The sequence below is a fragment of the Sapajus apella genome, unplaced genomic scaffold, assembly GCF_009761245.1.
Source record: "Sapajus apella isolate SASKATOON/1434 unplaced genomic scaffold, GSC_monkey_1.0 scaffold86, whole genome shotgun sequence".
NCBI classification, from domain to species: Eukaryota; Metazoa; Chordata; class Mammalia; order Primates; family Cebidae; genus Sapajus; species Sapajus apella.
The window spans coordinates 1,418,037-1,435,041 of record NW_022437026.1 but is presented as its reverse complement, the minus strand read 5'-3'; the positions used below and the strand labels follow the sequence as shown (position 1 = coordinate 1,435,041).

The window sequence follows — 17,005 nt, the reverse complement described above, 5'->3', positions numbered from 1 at the left end:
GCTCATGAAAGAAAGAATGAGGGGAGTGGGGAGACAGAGGATGGAACATGAACAGCAGGTCAGAACAGCTCAGAGAGGATGGAGAAGCGCCTGCCAGAGGGCCTTGGTCAGCAACGGCAGAGAGGGCAGAGGAGAGAGAGCTTGGGGTCCAGCTGAGGCCATGGGCGGCGAGGCTGTCCTCTGTGCGGGAGAGCAGAGGCTGGCGGGGCCCTGGAGCTAGCTGAGGGTGGCAGCCTTGCAGATAGCCACATGCCCTTAGGCAGGGCAGGAGGGAGGAGTGCGTCAGGCTGGTTGTCCTCCCTGGGTAGCTCAGGCTAGGGCAGGGCAAGGCTGGCAGAACGGAACGGAGAGCTGGGCACTTTTGTGCTTATCTGCAAGGCTCAGGAATGGGCAGCTGCAGAGGATGCGGAGCGGAGGGGGCGGGGAATGGAATACCCACCCTGGGGGCTTGTCAGCTGCTGGGGCAGGAAGCTCCTCCTTGTAAAGGTGCCTCCTCCAGACACGGGTGTGTGGGGGGTGGGGGCCGTGGGAGAGAGAGAAGACACTGAGCTCCCCTGGGGTATCCTGCTGCTTCCCAGGGCGTAGTCAGACTGGTGGGTAGGGCGTCCTCCTAAGACACCTAATGCGGGCCCCTCTGGCTGGAAGTAGGGGTTGGGAAGGGAGGTGTCTGTATGAGCAGCTGGTGGCCCTGGGAGGCCTGGCAGAAAAGGAGTGTAGCTGGGGCTACTGGGGTGCAAGAAGAACCAGTGGGGGAGGGGTGGGGCTCACGAGGTTTGTAGGACCACCTGCATGCTCCTCCTCTAGGTGGCACTGTGGGGGCTTAGCAGGGACCCCTGCTGCTGGCTCTTCTGCAGTCCCTTGCTACGTGGCATGGAGATAGGCAGCCTCCCCTCCACCACGGACGGTCTTCAGGGTTAATCCTCTTCCCTCAGGGAAGCCCCTGAGGCATCCCCACCCTACTCCGTCTCATTTTCTTTTAGACACATCCCTACGCTGTGGCCAGCTTTCCAGAAGGACCAGCGGTTCCAGGGAAGCACTCCCTCTCCCAGCTGCCCCCAAGTTACAATTCTCCAGCCTAGCCCCAGGTGTCCAAGAGGGCAGGGTCTGCCCCAGAAGTGAGTGCTTCGCTTGGGGCCTGACCTCTCCGGAGGGAGCCCAGGCTCCCTGCTATGGAGGGTGGGAGGACCCGGGGAAGGCGATGTGGGGTCCTCTGATACAGCAAGTACTGAGGGAGCGGTGAGCAGCGGGCATTTGCTGGGGAGGTAGATTTGGGGGCACACTGGAAGGATGGCCCTAGGGTGTCGTGGGCTCCGTCTCCACTGTGTTAGTCTGGGAGCTCGGCCTCAAAGGGCAGTGGGCTGGGGAATGGGGAGAAAGAGCTCGCGGCTTAATTAGGCGCTGGAACAGCGGTGTTACCCATGCTAGCAGTAACTTTTAACTGTATCTCTTGAAATTGGTAAAATGGTGAGTCGGGCTGGGGAGGCATTGATTAATACCTGAGAAGAGAAACAACAGAGACCGTGAGAAGAAGGACAGGGGGCAGGGAGTCACTCACCTGGGCAACCAGGGCTCCACTTACCTCCACCGTGCTCTCCGCGGGCTTCTCCCTGAGCGCAGCTTCCCTTTTGGCTTTGAATGCAAAGAGCACAGGGCTCATTCTCCACTGGCTGAGCCAAGCCCCTGCCCCTCCCTGGCACCCCTCAAGCACCTCTGCAGCTAAGACTCAGGGTCATACTGCTCCCCGCTGAGGTGGAGGTTGGGAGCCCCACTCTGCCACTTAGGAGCTGTGTGACCTTGGGCTAGATGCTACATCACCCTGGACCACTACAGACTAGCAGCTCTCTGCTGCTCTTTCTGGGGCTGGCATTGTGGAATCTGCTTTACCCACAGTCAAAGCCTTCCCAGTGCGGACTATGAAAGCTGGCTTGGAGGGGCCCGGGCTGTGGGCACCATGTTCATCAGCCTCCATAGACCACAGGCTTCTTGAGTGTGGGCCACACGGCTTTGCTCCCATCCCTGCAGACTGGCTGAGTGGAGAGGACTGCATGGGCTGAGTCCTACATGGCACTCACGGCAGTGCCTGGCACAATAAGAGCTCATAATGGCTCTGTAATTACTCCCAGGGCCTTCTGACTGGCCTGGCACAGCAGCAGGGACCCTGTGGAACCCCACGGACAGCTCGTTGGCTCTTTTTAGCTGAGTCACTCCTGGCTTCCACCCCCATACGGGAGGGAGCCCCACTCATTTCCCAACCCCCGGGGGTGCCAGTTTTCTCCTGCTGTGCACAGCCTCCTCCGCTTCCTGCAGCACTAGAGGGAGCTGCACCGTTGTTTGGGAATGAGAAACACCCTGCTGTGGAGGGGACTAAGGGAAACATCCCTGGGGACAGGCATCCGGGCCTAACCAGGGCGTGCCGCTTCCAGAAGAGAGGCAGGAGGGGATGGCAAGGAAAGACACGCAGCTGAGGGCTGGCTCTGGGGTTTCACAGCTGAGCAAACAAGCAGCGACCCGTGTCCTATGACCTTATAGACAAGAGGAGCCCCACTGAAATCAGGCAGCAAGGAGAATTATGGACGCATGATGGCAGGTCAAACCCATAGAGGGAAGATTCCATCACAGTGAGAATCTCCATGTAGTGAGAAGAGTCCCATGTCCCGCTTGGAGAGTGAATCTCAGTCCCCACGCTGTCTGCTCCTAGTCAGGTGTCAGGGCCAACTGTGGCGGGCCACGGACCACACGGGGCCCACTGCAGTTTCTCAGCTCAAGCTGGCCTCCCGCTGTGACCCTGCCTTTCCAGTGCTCTGCACAGGGCAGCAGCCATTCGAGAAGCGTGTGTTGAGTGTGAGAGTGAGTGGCTGAGTTGACTAACTGGTCCACAGTTGTGGATGGCTTGCTGGGATTTCACGGGAATGAGACTGAATTCTCACGCATCTCTCTTCATTCTCTTTATTTGGGACTGGAGGAGGGGAGATGGTGGAAACCTTGCCTGGCTCCCTGCAGGTGAGGGTGAGGTTGGGGTAGCAGGTGGGAGGTAGGGCACCTTGGGGGGCAGAGGGCACAGGTCTAGGGAACCTGGCCGAAGGAGGGGCCACCTCTGGAGCCAACTCAACTCAGCTGGAGTGAGCAATTCAACTGGAGAAACCATTAGAGAAGTGGAGTTTGAGGGTTTGTCTGGATTTGGGGTGGACTGACCTGGGCCAGGGATTAGGGGTGCTTGTGGCAGGTTAGTGAAGGGACTGCATAGAGAAGAGCAAGATCCAGACCCTTCTGGTCACCCTGCCTTCTCACCCTGCCTGGCTGGAGAGTTTTCCTCATGGGGTTTCTCTTGACCTCGCCTGCCAAGGGAGCCTGGCTGTGGGAGGGAAGGCCCCTGCTGGGGCTGGGCTGCCAGGACTCTTGCCTGACTCCTCCAGGGCAGACGCTGACATCTCACATGGACTCTAGAACTCTGGTGCAGTTTGCAAAATGGACAGACACATTTCTCTCTCGCCATCCTCCTCACTCCCACCACTAAAGCCCATGAGATTAAATAAGGCAAGCCTGGCGCTCCTCAGCAGAAAGAAACAGCCATGGGAATGGGCAGCTGTCCCCCAAAGATTCCCCAGGACCCACACCCAGGGTCCCTGAGTGGCCTCCATGTGGGCTGGTGCCCGGGGCAGAGCCCAGGCTCACCTGTCGGCGATCCTTGCTTTGACTGCGGGTCCCCCTGGGCTCCGCTGGGCTTGAAGGTGAGTGTCTTTGTTCCCTGCTGCTCCTCCAGCTCCCCTAAGGAATGGAGAGACCCGTGAGCAAGAGAAACGCTAAACCCAACACACAGAGGTTAGGGAGGAAATGAGGGGCAAGTGGGAAGGGGAGGAAACAAAGGAGGGGTCCCAGTACATGTTGTGGAACACAGACCTCAGGTCGGGCCCCACCACCGAATATCGAGTTAGACACCCCGTCAGAGCCACGGTCTCCTCATCTGTATGTGGGGATGATCATATCTGCTTGAACGTCAGAGAGGCACAGAAGACGCTGATGTGTGGGAGGTGAACTGCCTGGGTGTGAATCCTGGTTCTGATGCTCCCTGGCTGTGTGGCTCTAGGCAAGTTACCCAAACTCTCCACGCCTCACTTGAGGGGACAGCTGTGCCCACTTCAAGGTGTCATTAAGAGGACCTCGTGGGGAAATACATGTAAAGCACTGAGGACAAGGCCTGGCTAGTTCCCTGTAAGTATTAGGGTTCGTGTGAAAGCAATGGCAAAAACCGCAATGACTTTCGCACCAACCTATATCAGTTTTGTTACAGTGTGTGAGAAGCACCTGGCACAGCACAGCTCTCCACCTGGCACCTGGGAGGACGGAGCCTGCCTGGCCGGCTGAGCCTCCACAAGGTGTTCAAAGCTCTCCCAAGGAGGAAATTCCACACCGAGGGTGTGGAAGCTGCAAGCCTGCAGCGCCAGGGCATCTCCTGGGTACTTCACTTGAACTCCTCTCACTGGACCAGAAACCTGTTTCTTCTTGGTCTTCTCTCAGCGGAGTTTCGGAACTGCTGGCTGCCATCCTTGGAGATTTGACGTCATTATTAAATCACTCCTCGGGCTTCTTTCCCAGGAGACATAACTCCAGTTCCTGTTATTAAAGCTACTCTCCTGGGCTCCATTTTCAGTCTCTCTGGTTGTGTAGAAACCAAAGACACTGAACTGCAGGCCCCAAACCAGAGCAATTTGTCCAGATTGCCTAGATCACACCATCGACCAGTGCTAAATACTTTTACTGAACCGAGAGTTCTTTCTCTCCTCCCAGAGGGGCTATCTTGGCTTTGAAGAAATTAGCATCATAATTACAAGTGAGAAGTCCTGGGCCACTGAATGCAAACCTTGCTTTGTCACTGCCTGTGAACTTGGACAACTTCCCTAGACTTTTAGCCTGTTCCCTTATTTGTAAAATGAGGAAAATAATACCCACTATGAAAAGCTGTTGTGCCAGTTAGCCCAGTGCCCAGCATGTAAGTCCTCAGTAAACGGTAGCTGATACTGTTTTTCACTTTCTTTTTTGTAGAGAGGAGGCCTTGCTGTGTTGCCCCGGCTGCTCCTGAGCTTCTGGGCTCAAGCAATCCTCCCTCCTGAGCTTCCCAAAGTGCTAGGATTATGGGCGGGAGCCACTGAGCCTGGCTCATTTTCTTTCTTCTTTTTTTTTTTTTTTCCTCTCTTTCTTTCCTCCCTGTCTCCCTGGCCTGCCCTTCCTCTTTCCTCAGCTATTCCTTCCCTTTCTCTCCAACTGAAGGCTAAGAGCCAGTGATGAGCCTTTCTTCCTGCTCTTTTACCCTTGAGGCGGCAGGAGAGGATATTCACCTCCCGACATAACAGATTCTGACACTAACTGCTCCTCTGTGACTTTGCGAAGCAGGGTACGTGCCGCTCCTGGGCTGATGGGGGAAGGTGTCTCTCCCAGCAACGCTGGTGCCACTTGGTGTGCTGGCCCCCCAGGGCAGTTCAGAGCCATCTGGGGCAGTTAGACAATGAGAGAAGTGAGGGTGCCTTCTTGAAAATGCTTCAGAACAACAGCAGAGGCAGCCTCTCTGGGCATCCAGTCCACCCCTTGAAAAGAATCTGTTTGTTTCACCACTGAATTCAAATAAGCCAACAGATTGAAGAAAGCGAGTTTACACGCACCCCTCCCCACCGAGCAGTTATCCTGAGTTCCAGAGTCTGGTCTAATGGATCTCATTTTACCCTGATTTAGATTGTTTCCTTAGAAAAAATAAACAAACGTCTTCTCTCACTCTCAGAGTGGAAAGTACAGAATCAAATGAAAATGAAACTGACAACTCCTCCGCTTCTAACACGCAAGACCTGGACACACGGCTTAACTCCTTCGAGCCTCAGCTGTCCCGTGGATCAATGCACCTACCTTTCAGCATCACTATGAGGACCCACAACATAGAAATAAACTGCTAAGCACATAGTAGGCGCCTCAAAAATGGTGATTCAAAAGCACCAGCCCGTCACATCGATCCCCTGCTCAAAAACTCCCGCTACATTTCCTAGTGCCTAATGGATAGATATTAATTTAGAAACACTCTTAGCTAAGTGGCCATCTAGGCAGGCCTGAAGCCTGTTTTCATTTTCTGTGTCCGTTCTTTTTTTTTTTTTTTTTTTTTTTGAGACGGAGTTTCACTCTTGTTACCCAGGCTGGAGTGCAATGGCGTGATCTCGGCTCACCGCAACCTCCGCCTCCTGGGTTCAGGCAATTCTCCTGCCTCAGCCTCCTGAGTAGCTGGGATTACAGGCATGCGCCACCATGCCCAGCTAATGTTTTTTGTATTTTTAGTAGAGACGGGGTTTCACCATGTTGACCAGGATGGTCTCGATCTCTTGACCTCGTGATCCACCCGCCTCAGCCTCCCAAAGTGCTGGGATTACAGGCTTGAGCCACCGCGCCCGGCTCTGTGTCCGTTCTTATTTAGTTTTCCCTTAAAGGCTATCTGGAGCTGCTGTGATAAGTACAAGCTTGCACGTGGGTACCGGTCACAGGCGCTTGCCGCTCTTCCCTCAACCCCAAAGCAGCCAATAAACCACCTGGACGCAGGAAGAGATCCACATATTCTCTAAAATGCCCGATGGGAACAATCTAGAATCTAGGCATTCCTTGGAGGAACAGAGAGGCTACTATGAGGGTAGTAAGAAGGCAGCCTAGATTCTTCAAAAGGACAATGCTGTAAAAAAGTAAAGCAGAAGGATGATCCAAGATTAAAAGAGAGTGAAGAAATGAGGCCAACCAGATGCAATGCACAGACTTGGGCTGCAGTGGAGGAGGCTTCAGCAGAAGGTTTGGTGGGAAGAAAAAGCACTGGAGCCCCGTGGACCTGCCTGGCCAGCTTGCTTGGTCATCCTGGGAAAACGCAGCAGAACACTCTGTTCCAAGAGGCCCACACGCAGCCCCACGTGCCTGCTGATCTGTGTACACACGTGTGTGCACTCCAGCGTGCCTCATTTAAATCGTGAAGAAACATGATAAGTGGTGCTCCCACCTGGGCTGTGTGTGACTGGCAGCCAGCATGGTGTGGAGGTGCCTGGAGATGGGGAGGGTCCGAAGTGGGGCCAGGGCAGGGCCACGCTGCTCCCTGGAATCAGGGGTGTCTGTCTCAAGCTGCCCCTGTCCCTTGCTGAATGGGAGCCCCCACCAGCTGCCTTGAGGAGTCCACATCCTTACACTCTATCCGGATCTGCTCCAGCTCTGTCACCTCAGCGATGGACTCCTTCAGGTCCTCCATGAACTTCTGCATCTCATCCGAGCCCAGGGCACAGAAATGCAGCACCTGCTTCTTCTCGGAGCCCAAGAGCGGGGTCACCAGTGTGATGCCATGAGAGTAAACTGGAAAGCAGACCCAGGCCCCAGTGGGCTGTGAGCAGCAGCAGCTGAGGGCTGGAGCCAGCCACACAAGAGGAGGGCATGGGGCTTTTGGGGCACTCATGACTCCATCCACCCTACTGTCCAGCCCTTCTTCCTCAACTTGCCCCAGCCACTTCATTCATTCATTCATTCATTCATTCATTCTCAAAGACTTACACTGGTTCTCAAAGACTTACACTCATTCTCAAAGAGGTGGAACTGCATGCCCAGCAGGCCAACTGACTTGCAGAAGGTATACGTGGAGGCGCTCTTCTTCTTTGGACAAAGTTTGAGAATCTGTTCAGGAGATAGACATGTGCCGATGTGCGGACACTCATGGAAACACGCGTGTGCACACATGAATATGCAGACACCCAGGGGGACACATGAGCTCACAGGGAAACACACGCAATGATGAACGTGCACATACAGACACACATACACATATACGTACACACACTATACCAAAATGTGCTTCTTTACTGCACAAAACCCTCCAGGGCCTGAGCTGGCCTGTAAAACCCATCTGACAGGGTCCCTGCCTTACCCTGGCCTTCTGCCCAAGCCACAGTGGTCTCCCTTCTGTAGCTTGAGAAAGGCAAGCTCAGTTCCACTGCAGGCCCATTGCACATGCTGTTCCCACTCCACAGCTCTCCCAGAAGCTTTCTGCATGGCTGCATTACTCTCATTACTTAGATCTCAAATGCTGCCTCCTTAGAGATGCCTTCCTGGACCATCCCCTCTAAAACACAAACCGAAGCAAGCCCAAACCTGCCCTAGTCACTCTCCCTGCTGTCACCTGGTTTGTGGCTTTCATAGCACCTTCCCCCCACCTGATAATACCTTGTCTGTTTTCTTAATTATTTTCTATCTCCCTCACCTACTAAAATGAAAGCTCATTTTAGTAAAGTCATCTGGTTGCTCAATAAACACATTTCTATTCAGCACCTTCTGTGAGCTGGGGCCTGGGAATTCGGGAGAACTCGGGACACAGCCCCTGCCCTCCAGGTGTTTATGGGATATGGAGGAAGACAGTCAGAGTGTCCATCATGTGATTAAACAATATAGCATAACAGCAAAAAGCCAAAACCAAGATGCTAAGTGTTTTGAAGAGAATGAAATAGGGTAAGGAACAGAAAGTGACTGGGCAGGCCACCTTACTAGGTAGGCAGGGAGGGCCTCCTGGAGGAGGTGACATTTTATTTGAGACTTGAATGAAAAAAAGGAGGCCAGGAAGGCAAGAGGAGGGTGCAAGTTCTGGAGGAGCTTTGCAAGAAGGAGCAGCAAGAAAAAAGACCTGCCCCGCAGGAGGGAGGTGGCTCACGGGGGGCCGAGGAGAGGGCGGGGAGGCAGGTCAGGGGAAGGGGCCATGGGGCCTAATGTGCACTCCAGAGAGATCACACTGCTGCTCTCTGGGGGATGAACCCTAGAGCTGGGGAGAGCAGCGTGGAGGCTGGTGTGGTTTGCCAGGTGTGTCGCTGAACCTACCAGGCATGCACTAAGACTGTAGCAGTGTGGTGGGAGGTCGTTGAGGCTTGTGATCATTTTAGAGGCAGTGCCAATGTGGCTCATGGATCGAGAGGGCCGGTGTGAGAGAGAGACAGACCTGATTAGTCCTGCTCACCGTTTCCCAGACCTACAACGAGGCGTGGCTCACGGCCAGCACTGATTAAATACTTATCGAATGGATATCTGTTTTCAAACAGCAAAGAAAGAGTATCTGTGGCTACAGATGTGTGCATGTGCACGGGTGCGTGTGCGCGCGCACGCGCACACACACACACACACACACACACACACACACACACAGATACACCAGCCTCGCCTAGGCCCAGGGACAGAGCACACTCCGCCGAGGCCCTGTTCCTCCCAGCCCTGGGGTGTGAGGCACATACATCCCTGTGTATTCCCTGCCCAGGGCTTCCTGGAGTGTGGAGAGGCCATACTGGGATTGAGTTCATTAACAGTTTGATTGTGCAACCATGAGCAGATCACCTGATGTCTGGGTGGTGTCATCACTTATGAGAAGGAATTAGCATGTCTGCCTGAGCCGCCTCACGCCCACAGCGTGGAAGCACCATGAAGGCAGATCGGTCCCACGGAGCAGGTGTTCTGTCTGAAACCTCTGGGCGTCCTTTCCTGTCCACTTCTGCAACCCTGCGCAGGCTGATCAGGGCAGCAGGCAGCCCCCACCTAGTCCTGTCCCCGAGCAGGAGCCACTTACCACGAGCAGGTCGTTGAAGAGAAACACCTCCCTCTGATGCGCTGCCTGCTTCTGCAGCTTGTTCACATCTGTCACCTCAAAGAGCCGGCTGCAGCACACCAGGCGGCGGTGGGGCACGGACAGCACCTGTGCACAGGATGTGGCACTCAGCGGGAGAGCAGAGGCCTCGAGGCCTCCCCACCCACAGCGCCCACTTTCCAGAAGAGGAGATGGGGCCCGGGGAGAGGGGAGGGCTCTGGTTCTGTGGTGGGGCGGACTTGACTCTCCCCCTCCTCTCTCCTTGTCTGAGGCTCTTTTCCTCGAATGCTCATACCCTGTCCCCAGGGCTCATCCTCGTCATGTCTCTTGGGGAGCGGGGCCAGAGGAGAAGGGGTTCACTAAGTCAGAGTAAATGAGGTGACGGAGGGACAGGAACAGGAGATTGAGAAGAGCTTTCAGGCTGTTCTAATCCAGCCACTGTCAACTTGCTTCCCTCTATGACCTTGAGGGCATCCCCTGTCCCAGGCTGTGGCCTGCAGATATGACACCTCCACCCCTTCTCTATTGCACAGATGCAAGTGTGCAAGAATGAGGGGATCACAGGAACATCTGGCATCTACTCCAGCATATAAGAGAAGCCAGTTGCTTGCAACCAGACAGATGCTAAGATCTCAGCAATAAAGGCTCTCAAAGCAAAAAAGACTGTCCCTGCACAGACTGGGTGGAGGGAGCCCAGCTCAGAAGAGGTCTCCAAACTCCAAACTATCCCGAGCCAGCAATTTAAGGAGGAAGAACTGGAACCCCCACGACATCCTTTATATTTATAGTATAAAGTGGAGCAGCCTACAGAGAAGGCCCACTTTAAATATCATTGCAGGCTTGGAACATGCTGCCGGGGACACAGGTCACTACCAATGGGGAACCTCAATGGTGATGCCACAGCCTAGAGCCTATTGAGCCCACTCCTGCCTTCTACTCATCAGAACCATCCAGGAATGCCTGGTATTCATGCTGTCCCAGGAAAGGGATCCTGAATCGCTTCTGGCCACCCAGATGCTTCCACCCTAGACCACTGGGCAGTCCTTCTTGACATCTCATCTCACTCTCTCCTGCTGCAGTATCTGGTGGCAAGAAGCAATGAGGAAATGAGGCAAGAAAAAAAAGAGATGCAGCGTCCGGCACACAGTAGGTACTCCGTAACTACGATGTGAACGAAAATGAAGAAAGAGTTTTGCAAGGGTAAGGAGGAGAATGGAAAGGAAGAAAGGAGAGACAGGAGATGGGTGACTTGTGGACACTCACCGTCTTCATGCCCACAATGGACTTCTCCACCTTGGTGACGTATGTGACGTGGTCCTCATTGGACTTGAGCTCCTTCTGCTGTATCCTCTCATAGATGCCTACCACCAGCTCCCGGGGGATGTCAGCGCCATCATCCACACCTAACAACGTGGAGTGGGCAGGGGAGGTGGTGGAGTTGGGAGGGGGATGTCAGAGTCCCAGAGACGGACAGAAGAGACCCCCACCCAGCCTGCAGCGCCTAGGGGGTCGCCTTGATTTTCGCCATGCTGTGTTTCAAAGCCTTCAATGGCTGGTGCCTCATACCCATTAAATTAAGAACAAGCTCCTTAGCCGGGCACCAAAACTAACAATGTAATATGGCCCCAAGACACATTTCCTGCCTCATCTCCCGATGTTCCTCAACCAGAGTCTTCGTGCCCACCTCCCAGGCCTCTTTCCTGATGGCCAAATACGGCCTCCGTGTTCCTGCCGACCCTCTGTGCCTCTGCGGTCCTGCCATCTTGCTTGTGTTTGTCTCACCCCCTGCTCCACCCCAACACTCCAGCATCCTGCCAAGGTCCTGTCTTGTACTCTTTTGGATCTTCCTCCTCCTGGGCCTCCCCTCCCCTCCAGTAGGGAGCGAGGTGTAGAGGGATTAGTTTATGAAGAGATTCCTCCCTCCCTGGCAGCAGGGGAGAGCAGGCAGACCCTATGCAAAGCAGGCGAGGACACCCCATCCTGCCTCCTGCTTCGTAGTAATGATTAAACTCTGGCAACAAAAAAAACACCGGCGAGGAACATGCCAACAGGCAAACACATTTCTTCTGGAGAAACAGGCAATTAAAATATCTTCTTTCTACTATTTCCACATCTTTCTTTAATGACTATATGCTTCTTTTGTAAGAGGGAAAAATTAAAAATAAAACAACTTTGGCAAGCATCTCTCAAAGGAGTGTTCCCAGCTACTGAGAGGACACCATGCCTTCTATGCACAGCTCCCTGCCTGGTCTGGCTTCTTCCACATCTGATCTTGGTTCTTCGAGTCAGGCAAATGAGCCATGCAGAGCCAGGGGGACTGAAAGAAATCAGGCTGCGGGTAAGAAAAAGCAGGGAGAAAGCCTGAGTTCAGAAAGCCTCCAGTTCAGGATGGCAGGCTGCATGCCTCTTGCTTCTGAATACTCGGGAGAAAGGAATCTTTTAGAAAGGCATAAACCCACAAAGACAGAGAACAGGAGCAAAGACGCAGGTGCCCCATGACCTAGAAAGTGGACAAGTAAGTGCATGGATTAGCAAACCCGAGAAAGCTGAAACCTAGACCAGCAGAGAGGCTAGAGGCCGCGCGAATACCACACAGCCCCCAAAGGGCTTCGAGCCAGGGGCTTCAGCAGCCCCTGAAGGCGAAGGTGAAGGTGGGCTGGAAATAGGAAAACAGGCTGAAAATGGGTTAGAAAGCTGCTGGGCTTCCCTATCCCCTCCTCACTCCGGCAGAAGACTGGAGGTCCATTCTCTAGAACTCCGGGCTGAGGAACTCCACACCCAGGGTACGGTGGGAGTCTGCTGAAAACCGGGGGATGAAGTTGATATCTATATATTAATCCTCAACCCCACTTCCCAGTTAACGATCTCAGAACTCTGGCAGCCAGAATCATACATTTTGGGCAACAGATTGGACATTTATCTTCTGGGTATCAGCCAGAACAAGAAAAAAAACCTGATGATACTGCAGTGGGGGTCTCCCAATGAAATGGCTTAACTAAATCACCCTACAAGAAAGTCTACCAACAAGCAGGCTCCACCCGTGCTCACAGAGGTATTCACCAGCTTTCGGGTAGCTTGCTCTTAAATATTAATGAGTAACCAGATTTCATCAGCTGTATTCAGAAAGTCTATACCATGAAAGAGAAAGAAATATGGGGGGAAAAACCAGAAGAAATAGAGGCAAGCAGGGAGAAATGCAAACAAGCAAACGAACCAATATTAATATCTTCACAGAGACGGGAGAAGACACTGCATCTGCAAAGCCAGAATTAAATGCGATAAAAGAGGAACATTGAGAGGACAGAAGAGAGCTATTGAGAATAAAAAACATGACCGCAGGAATGAAAAACTTGGTAGGAGACTTGAAAGACAGCGCTGAGGACATGTGTACTGAAGGAAGTCAACAAAGATGGCAGGTAGAAAACTATAGAAGTTAGAGGATCAGACTAGGAGATTCACCAACAGAATAACAGGAGTTCAGGAAAGAGAGTCCAGGAAAATGGAGGGCAGAAATGATCAATACAGCATTGAAGAAGACTTCCCATGACTGGAGGGCATGAGTTTCTAGATGGAAAGGACCAATCCAGCCCTGGGCATGATGGAGGAAAGAACTGTACCACTGCGTGAAAATCCGGAACACAAAGGGCAGACAGCAGAACCTGCAAGCTTGAGAGAGAGAGAGAGAGAGAGAGAGAGAGGGAGAGAGAGAGAAACAGACAGGAGGCCAGCAGCTGGGATGGCGGAGCAGCACTGGCAGCTAAAAGACAGTGGAGGAATACCTTTGAAATCCCGATCAGCATGTTTTCAGGCTGCAATTCTATCCTCAGCCAAACTCCCAACCAAGGGCAAAGACAGAAGAAGACAGACTCAGAAATGCAAGTTCTCAAAAAGGGCCTTTTCTCTGGAAGTAAACTAAAAATGAGGAAGCTCTGACATGCGGGAGCTGGGAATCTAACACGAGAGCGAGGAAAGGAGGCCTGGGATGCTGGCTGTCCCTGGCCCAGCCACCGTCCACGCCGGAGCAGGACCAGAGGCTCCCAGAAGATGACGCTCCTGCACCACCTCCTGGGTCTGGATGTATGGAGAGGAGCTTGACACGTAGGGTGGGAAGCTGGGGATGAACCAGAGGAGGCACACTGAGAATTCAGCAAATGGAAAGAGAAGCATTAACTCCAAGGAGAAGTAGAGATAGGAAGGAGTTGCAATCATTCTGCACTTGCAGACTCAGCTTTGGAGTGTGGGCGGAGCCTTAATAACGTGAACACTGACATGACTGGGATGGGTCAGGGAAGGTGAATGAAAGAGGACTAAACCCTTACTTTCTATAAAGAGGAATTCATAGATAATGCTTAAAATAAAAATAATTAACAAGGGCCCGGCACGGTGGCTCACGCCTGTAATCCCAGCACTTTGGGAGGCCGAGGTGGGCAGATCACCTGAGGTCCAGAGTTTGAAACCAGCCTGGTCAACATGGTGAAACCTCATTTCTACTAAAAATACAAAAATCAGCTGGGTGTGGTAGCGCACGCCTGTAATCCCAGCTACTCGGGAGGCTGAGGCACAAGAAGTGCTTGAACCTGGGAGGTGGAGGTTGCAGTGAGCTGAGATTGCACCACTGCACTCCAGCCACAGCAACAGAAATAATAATTAACAAGGAGCAGCGTATAAAAGAGACCAGATACCAAAGCGTAAATACTGTATATCCTTATTTAGATGAAGTTCAAGGACGGGCAGGACTCATCAATGGTAACAGAAGGCAGAATAGCTGTTTCTCTTGGGCAAAGTTATGGACGGGGACGGGACAGGAGAGAACATTCTGGGCAGGTGAAAGTGACCCAGATAGGAATCTGGGTGTGAGGACACAGTGCACATGCACATAAACGCTCACCCAGCTTGTGGCTTACACACTCACAGTATGAACTTCATGCCGGTTACAAAAAGAGACAGGAAAAAACAAAGAATCAGAAGCATGTGGTTTAGCCATACAGAAGAAATGTAAATCGCTAAAAATGTCAAAAGTGGTGGCCCCTGAAGTAGGTGAGTAGGAGAGGGGCAGGGACTATTTTTTTTTCCTGTGGTAATCCTGTAGGATTATTTGACTTTATTAAATTATGTGCCTGTATAACTTTCTTTTAAAGGCTAAAAAAACATCACTTGAGCACACATCGCACTTTGCCAGTCCTGGAGGCAGGCAGTGCACTGCTCCAGCAAGAAGGACCTGCCGGCCGGTGCCAGAGAGTTATCTGCTGGGCTGACTCGAAGGGACCCAGGACCTCAAGGCTCTGTTCCTGTCTCCTTCCTCATAAGTTGTGGAGGGGAAAGGCTGGCACCACTGAGCCACCAGCCCTGATGTCAGGGGCCTAGAGCCAACCATGTTCCATGGAGGGCAAGAGGCACTGCCCAAGGTGCTTGTTGCTTTGGTGGCAAGTCCCCAGCTGCCTGGCACACAAGCAATGTTCCCAGCCTGCTATGGGTGACCAAGCCCAGAGAGCAGGTGACACTCTGTGATAGGGACGCACGCTCATAGAATGCAGGCTGCACAGAATGAGACCTGCACCGTGGCCTTGCCCCTCCTGGCCCTGTGCCCATCTCCTCACCGCGAAGGTTTCGGATGAAGTCTTCCAGCATCATCTTCCGGTCAGGCTTGATATTGGGGCTGTACATGTCGGTGTTGAGGAGGATGATGGCAAAGGCGAGGATGAAGATGGTGTCGGGGTTGTGGAACTGCTGCACCACTTCGGGGTTGCACATGCAGTAGCGCTGGCTGGGGGGAGGGTCAGAGGTAGAGCGATGCTGAGACCCCGCCCACCCTCCCCCAGGCCTCAGCAAAGGAGGGGAGTGTCCAGGGAGTGTTCCAGCTCTCTTTAGGTCCGGGAGACCACCTTGTACCATATCCTGGTCTTCCCCGTACCTCCAAATGCCCCACATTTCCAGCCTGGGGAGCTTGAGGGCTCAGTCCCTTTTCTTTTCTTCACTTCTGTCTCCCCAGCCCATCCTCCTGCCCACACCAGAAGGGATGTTTCTGGCCCCTGCCCAAACCACCTGACAGTGTTTCCTGTCTCGGAGAGGCCCAGCTTTCCCACCCTGGGGTCTGCTGGGGAGTGCCCCTACCTGAAGGCCTCGATGAGCCGCTCCACCTTCTGGGCCTCCCCCTGCACACGGATGTGTGCCTGGAACTTGCGCAGGGCCTCGTCCAGCTCCATGCTGGAGAAGTCCATCTCGTCCACCACGCAACTGAGGGCAGGCAGGGAGGGTGTGAGGCCAGGCAGACCCCTAAGCACCCCCAACAGCCATTCCTGCTGGCCTCTGTTCCCAGCCAGGATGGGTGCAGGGCCCCCAAGGCTACTCACCCCCAGGGGTCTCCTTTTAATGCCCCAAGAGGACTGTCTCCTCCCACCTCCCATAGTAGACCTTCCAAAGCCCAAATCCTGAGGCCAGGAGAGGCTTCAGTGGCCCAGGACACAGGGGTGGAGGGAGGTTGAACTTGGGTGTTCCCACTCCAAATCCTAGTTCCTTCCTCCTTAACCTCAGAGTATCTCAAGCAAAGCTTTCAACATAAATAATGCAGTGAACACATTTACTCTTTTGTTCCTTCAGCGAACTGCTGGGAGCCCGTGTTTCTCCCTGGTTTAAATTTCACTTTCTCATTTGGGTTTTGAGGTGGCTGAGTCCTCCCTTGGGTCCCCTCTGCCACAGGCTGAACGGTAAGGACTAGAGCCCCTCAAGCCCCTGGGACTCTCTGCAGCCCAGCCCCCTCCAACTGCCCCAGCGCTCAGGGGAGGCTGTGGTGGGAGGTGTGGCCTCTGAAGAGTAAATGACACATGCGATTAATGTGAGGACACAGCCAGACACACAGGGCCAGATTCTGGTCCTGTCCCTCCTGCGAACTTGGTGTGACTCTGGCTCGCCCCCTCACTCCTGGGGCCTCCATGTGACCTTCTGAAAAGGGAGGAGGCTGGAGTCCCTGCTCTCCAAGGGCCTTGCTACCTCTGAAATGCTGCCTCCACCTCTAGAGGGTTTGCCTCTGAATGTCGGAGCTTCAGTGTGAGTGTGTGGGGTCACATGTCAGTTCCTGCAGCTAAGCAGGCACCTTCCTCTGGTCTAGCTCGATCCAGGGGACTCTCCACTGCAGGGCTGGAGGGCGAACCCTCCCAGTGCCCTCACCCTCCCTCACCTCCCTTTGGGGTGCTCTGTCCCCAAGGCCATGTACAGCAAGGAAGGAGTCCAGGCCCAGCAAAGCAGGGGACCCAGTGTCCCCTGGGCATTGCTTTCCCTTTGGGAGAAGCAGACCACAGGCATTAGATGAGATGGACTCTCAGAACTGATGTTTGCCCACTCTGCACCCATTCTCCCTGGTCTCCTCCCACTGGCTGTGGCACAACCCCTGCA

The 17,005-nt window shown here is 53.7% G+C and overlaps 1 protein-coding gene across 6 annotated transcripts in view; it reads right to left on the bottom strand.

Moving 5' to 3' along the window:
* The window catches only part of IQSEC3 (IQ motif and Sec7 domain ArfGEF 3), a 107,116-nt gene that overhangs the window by 3,328 nt on the left and 86,783 nt on the right, over positions 1–17,005 (bottom strand). For 4 of the 6 annotated variants that reach the window (XM_032254383.1, XM_032254384.1, XM_032254387.1 and 1 more), the window contains exons 6-13: positions 15,728–15,850; positions 15,214–15,380; positions 10,880–11,019; positions 9,599–9,724; positions 7,572–7,671; positions 7,195–7,356; positions 3,673–3,765; positions 1,580–1,629 (exon numbers count right to left, since the gene is read on the bottom strand). In XM_032254383.1, the coding sequence (XP_032110274.1) occupies positions 1,580–1,629; positions 3,673–3,765; positions 7,195–7,356; positions 7,572–7,671; positions 9,599–9,724; positions 10,880–11,019; positions 15,214–15,380; positions 15,728–15,850 (961 nt within the window). Of the gene's footprint in view, positions 1–589; positions 1,497–1,579; positions 1,630–3,672; positions 3,766–7,194; positions 7,357–7,571; positions 7,672–9,598; positions 9,725–10,879; positions 11,020–15,213; positions 15,381–15,727; positions 15,851–17,005 lie in introns of those variants that run through there. The other 2 variants (XM_032254386.1, XM_032254385.1) reach the window with 2 other exon arrangements.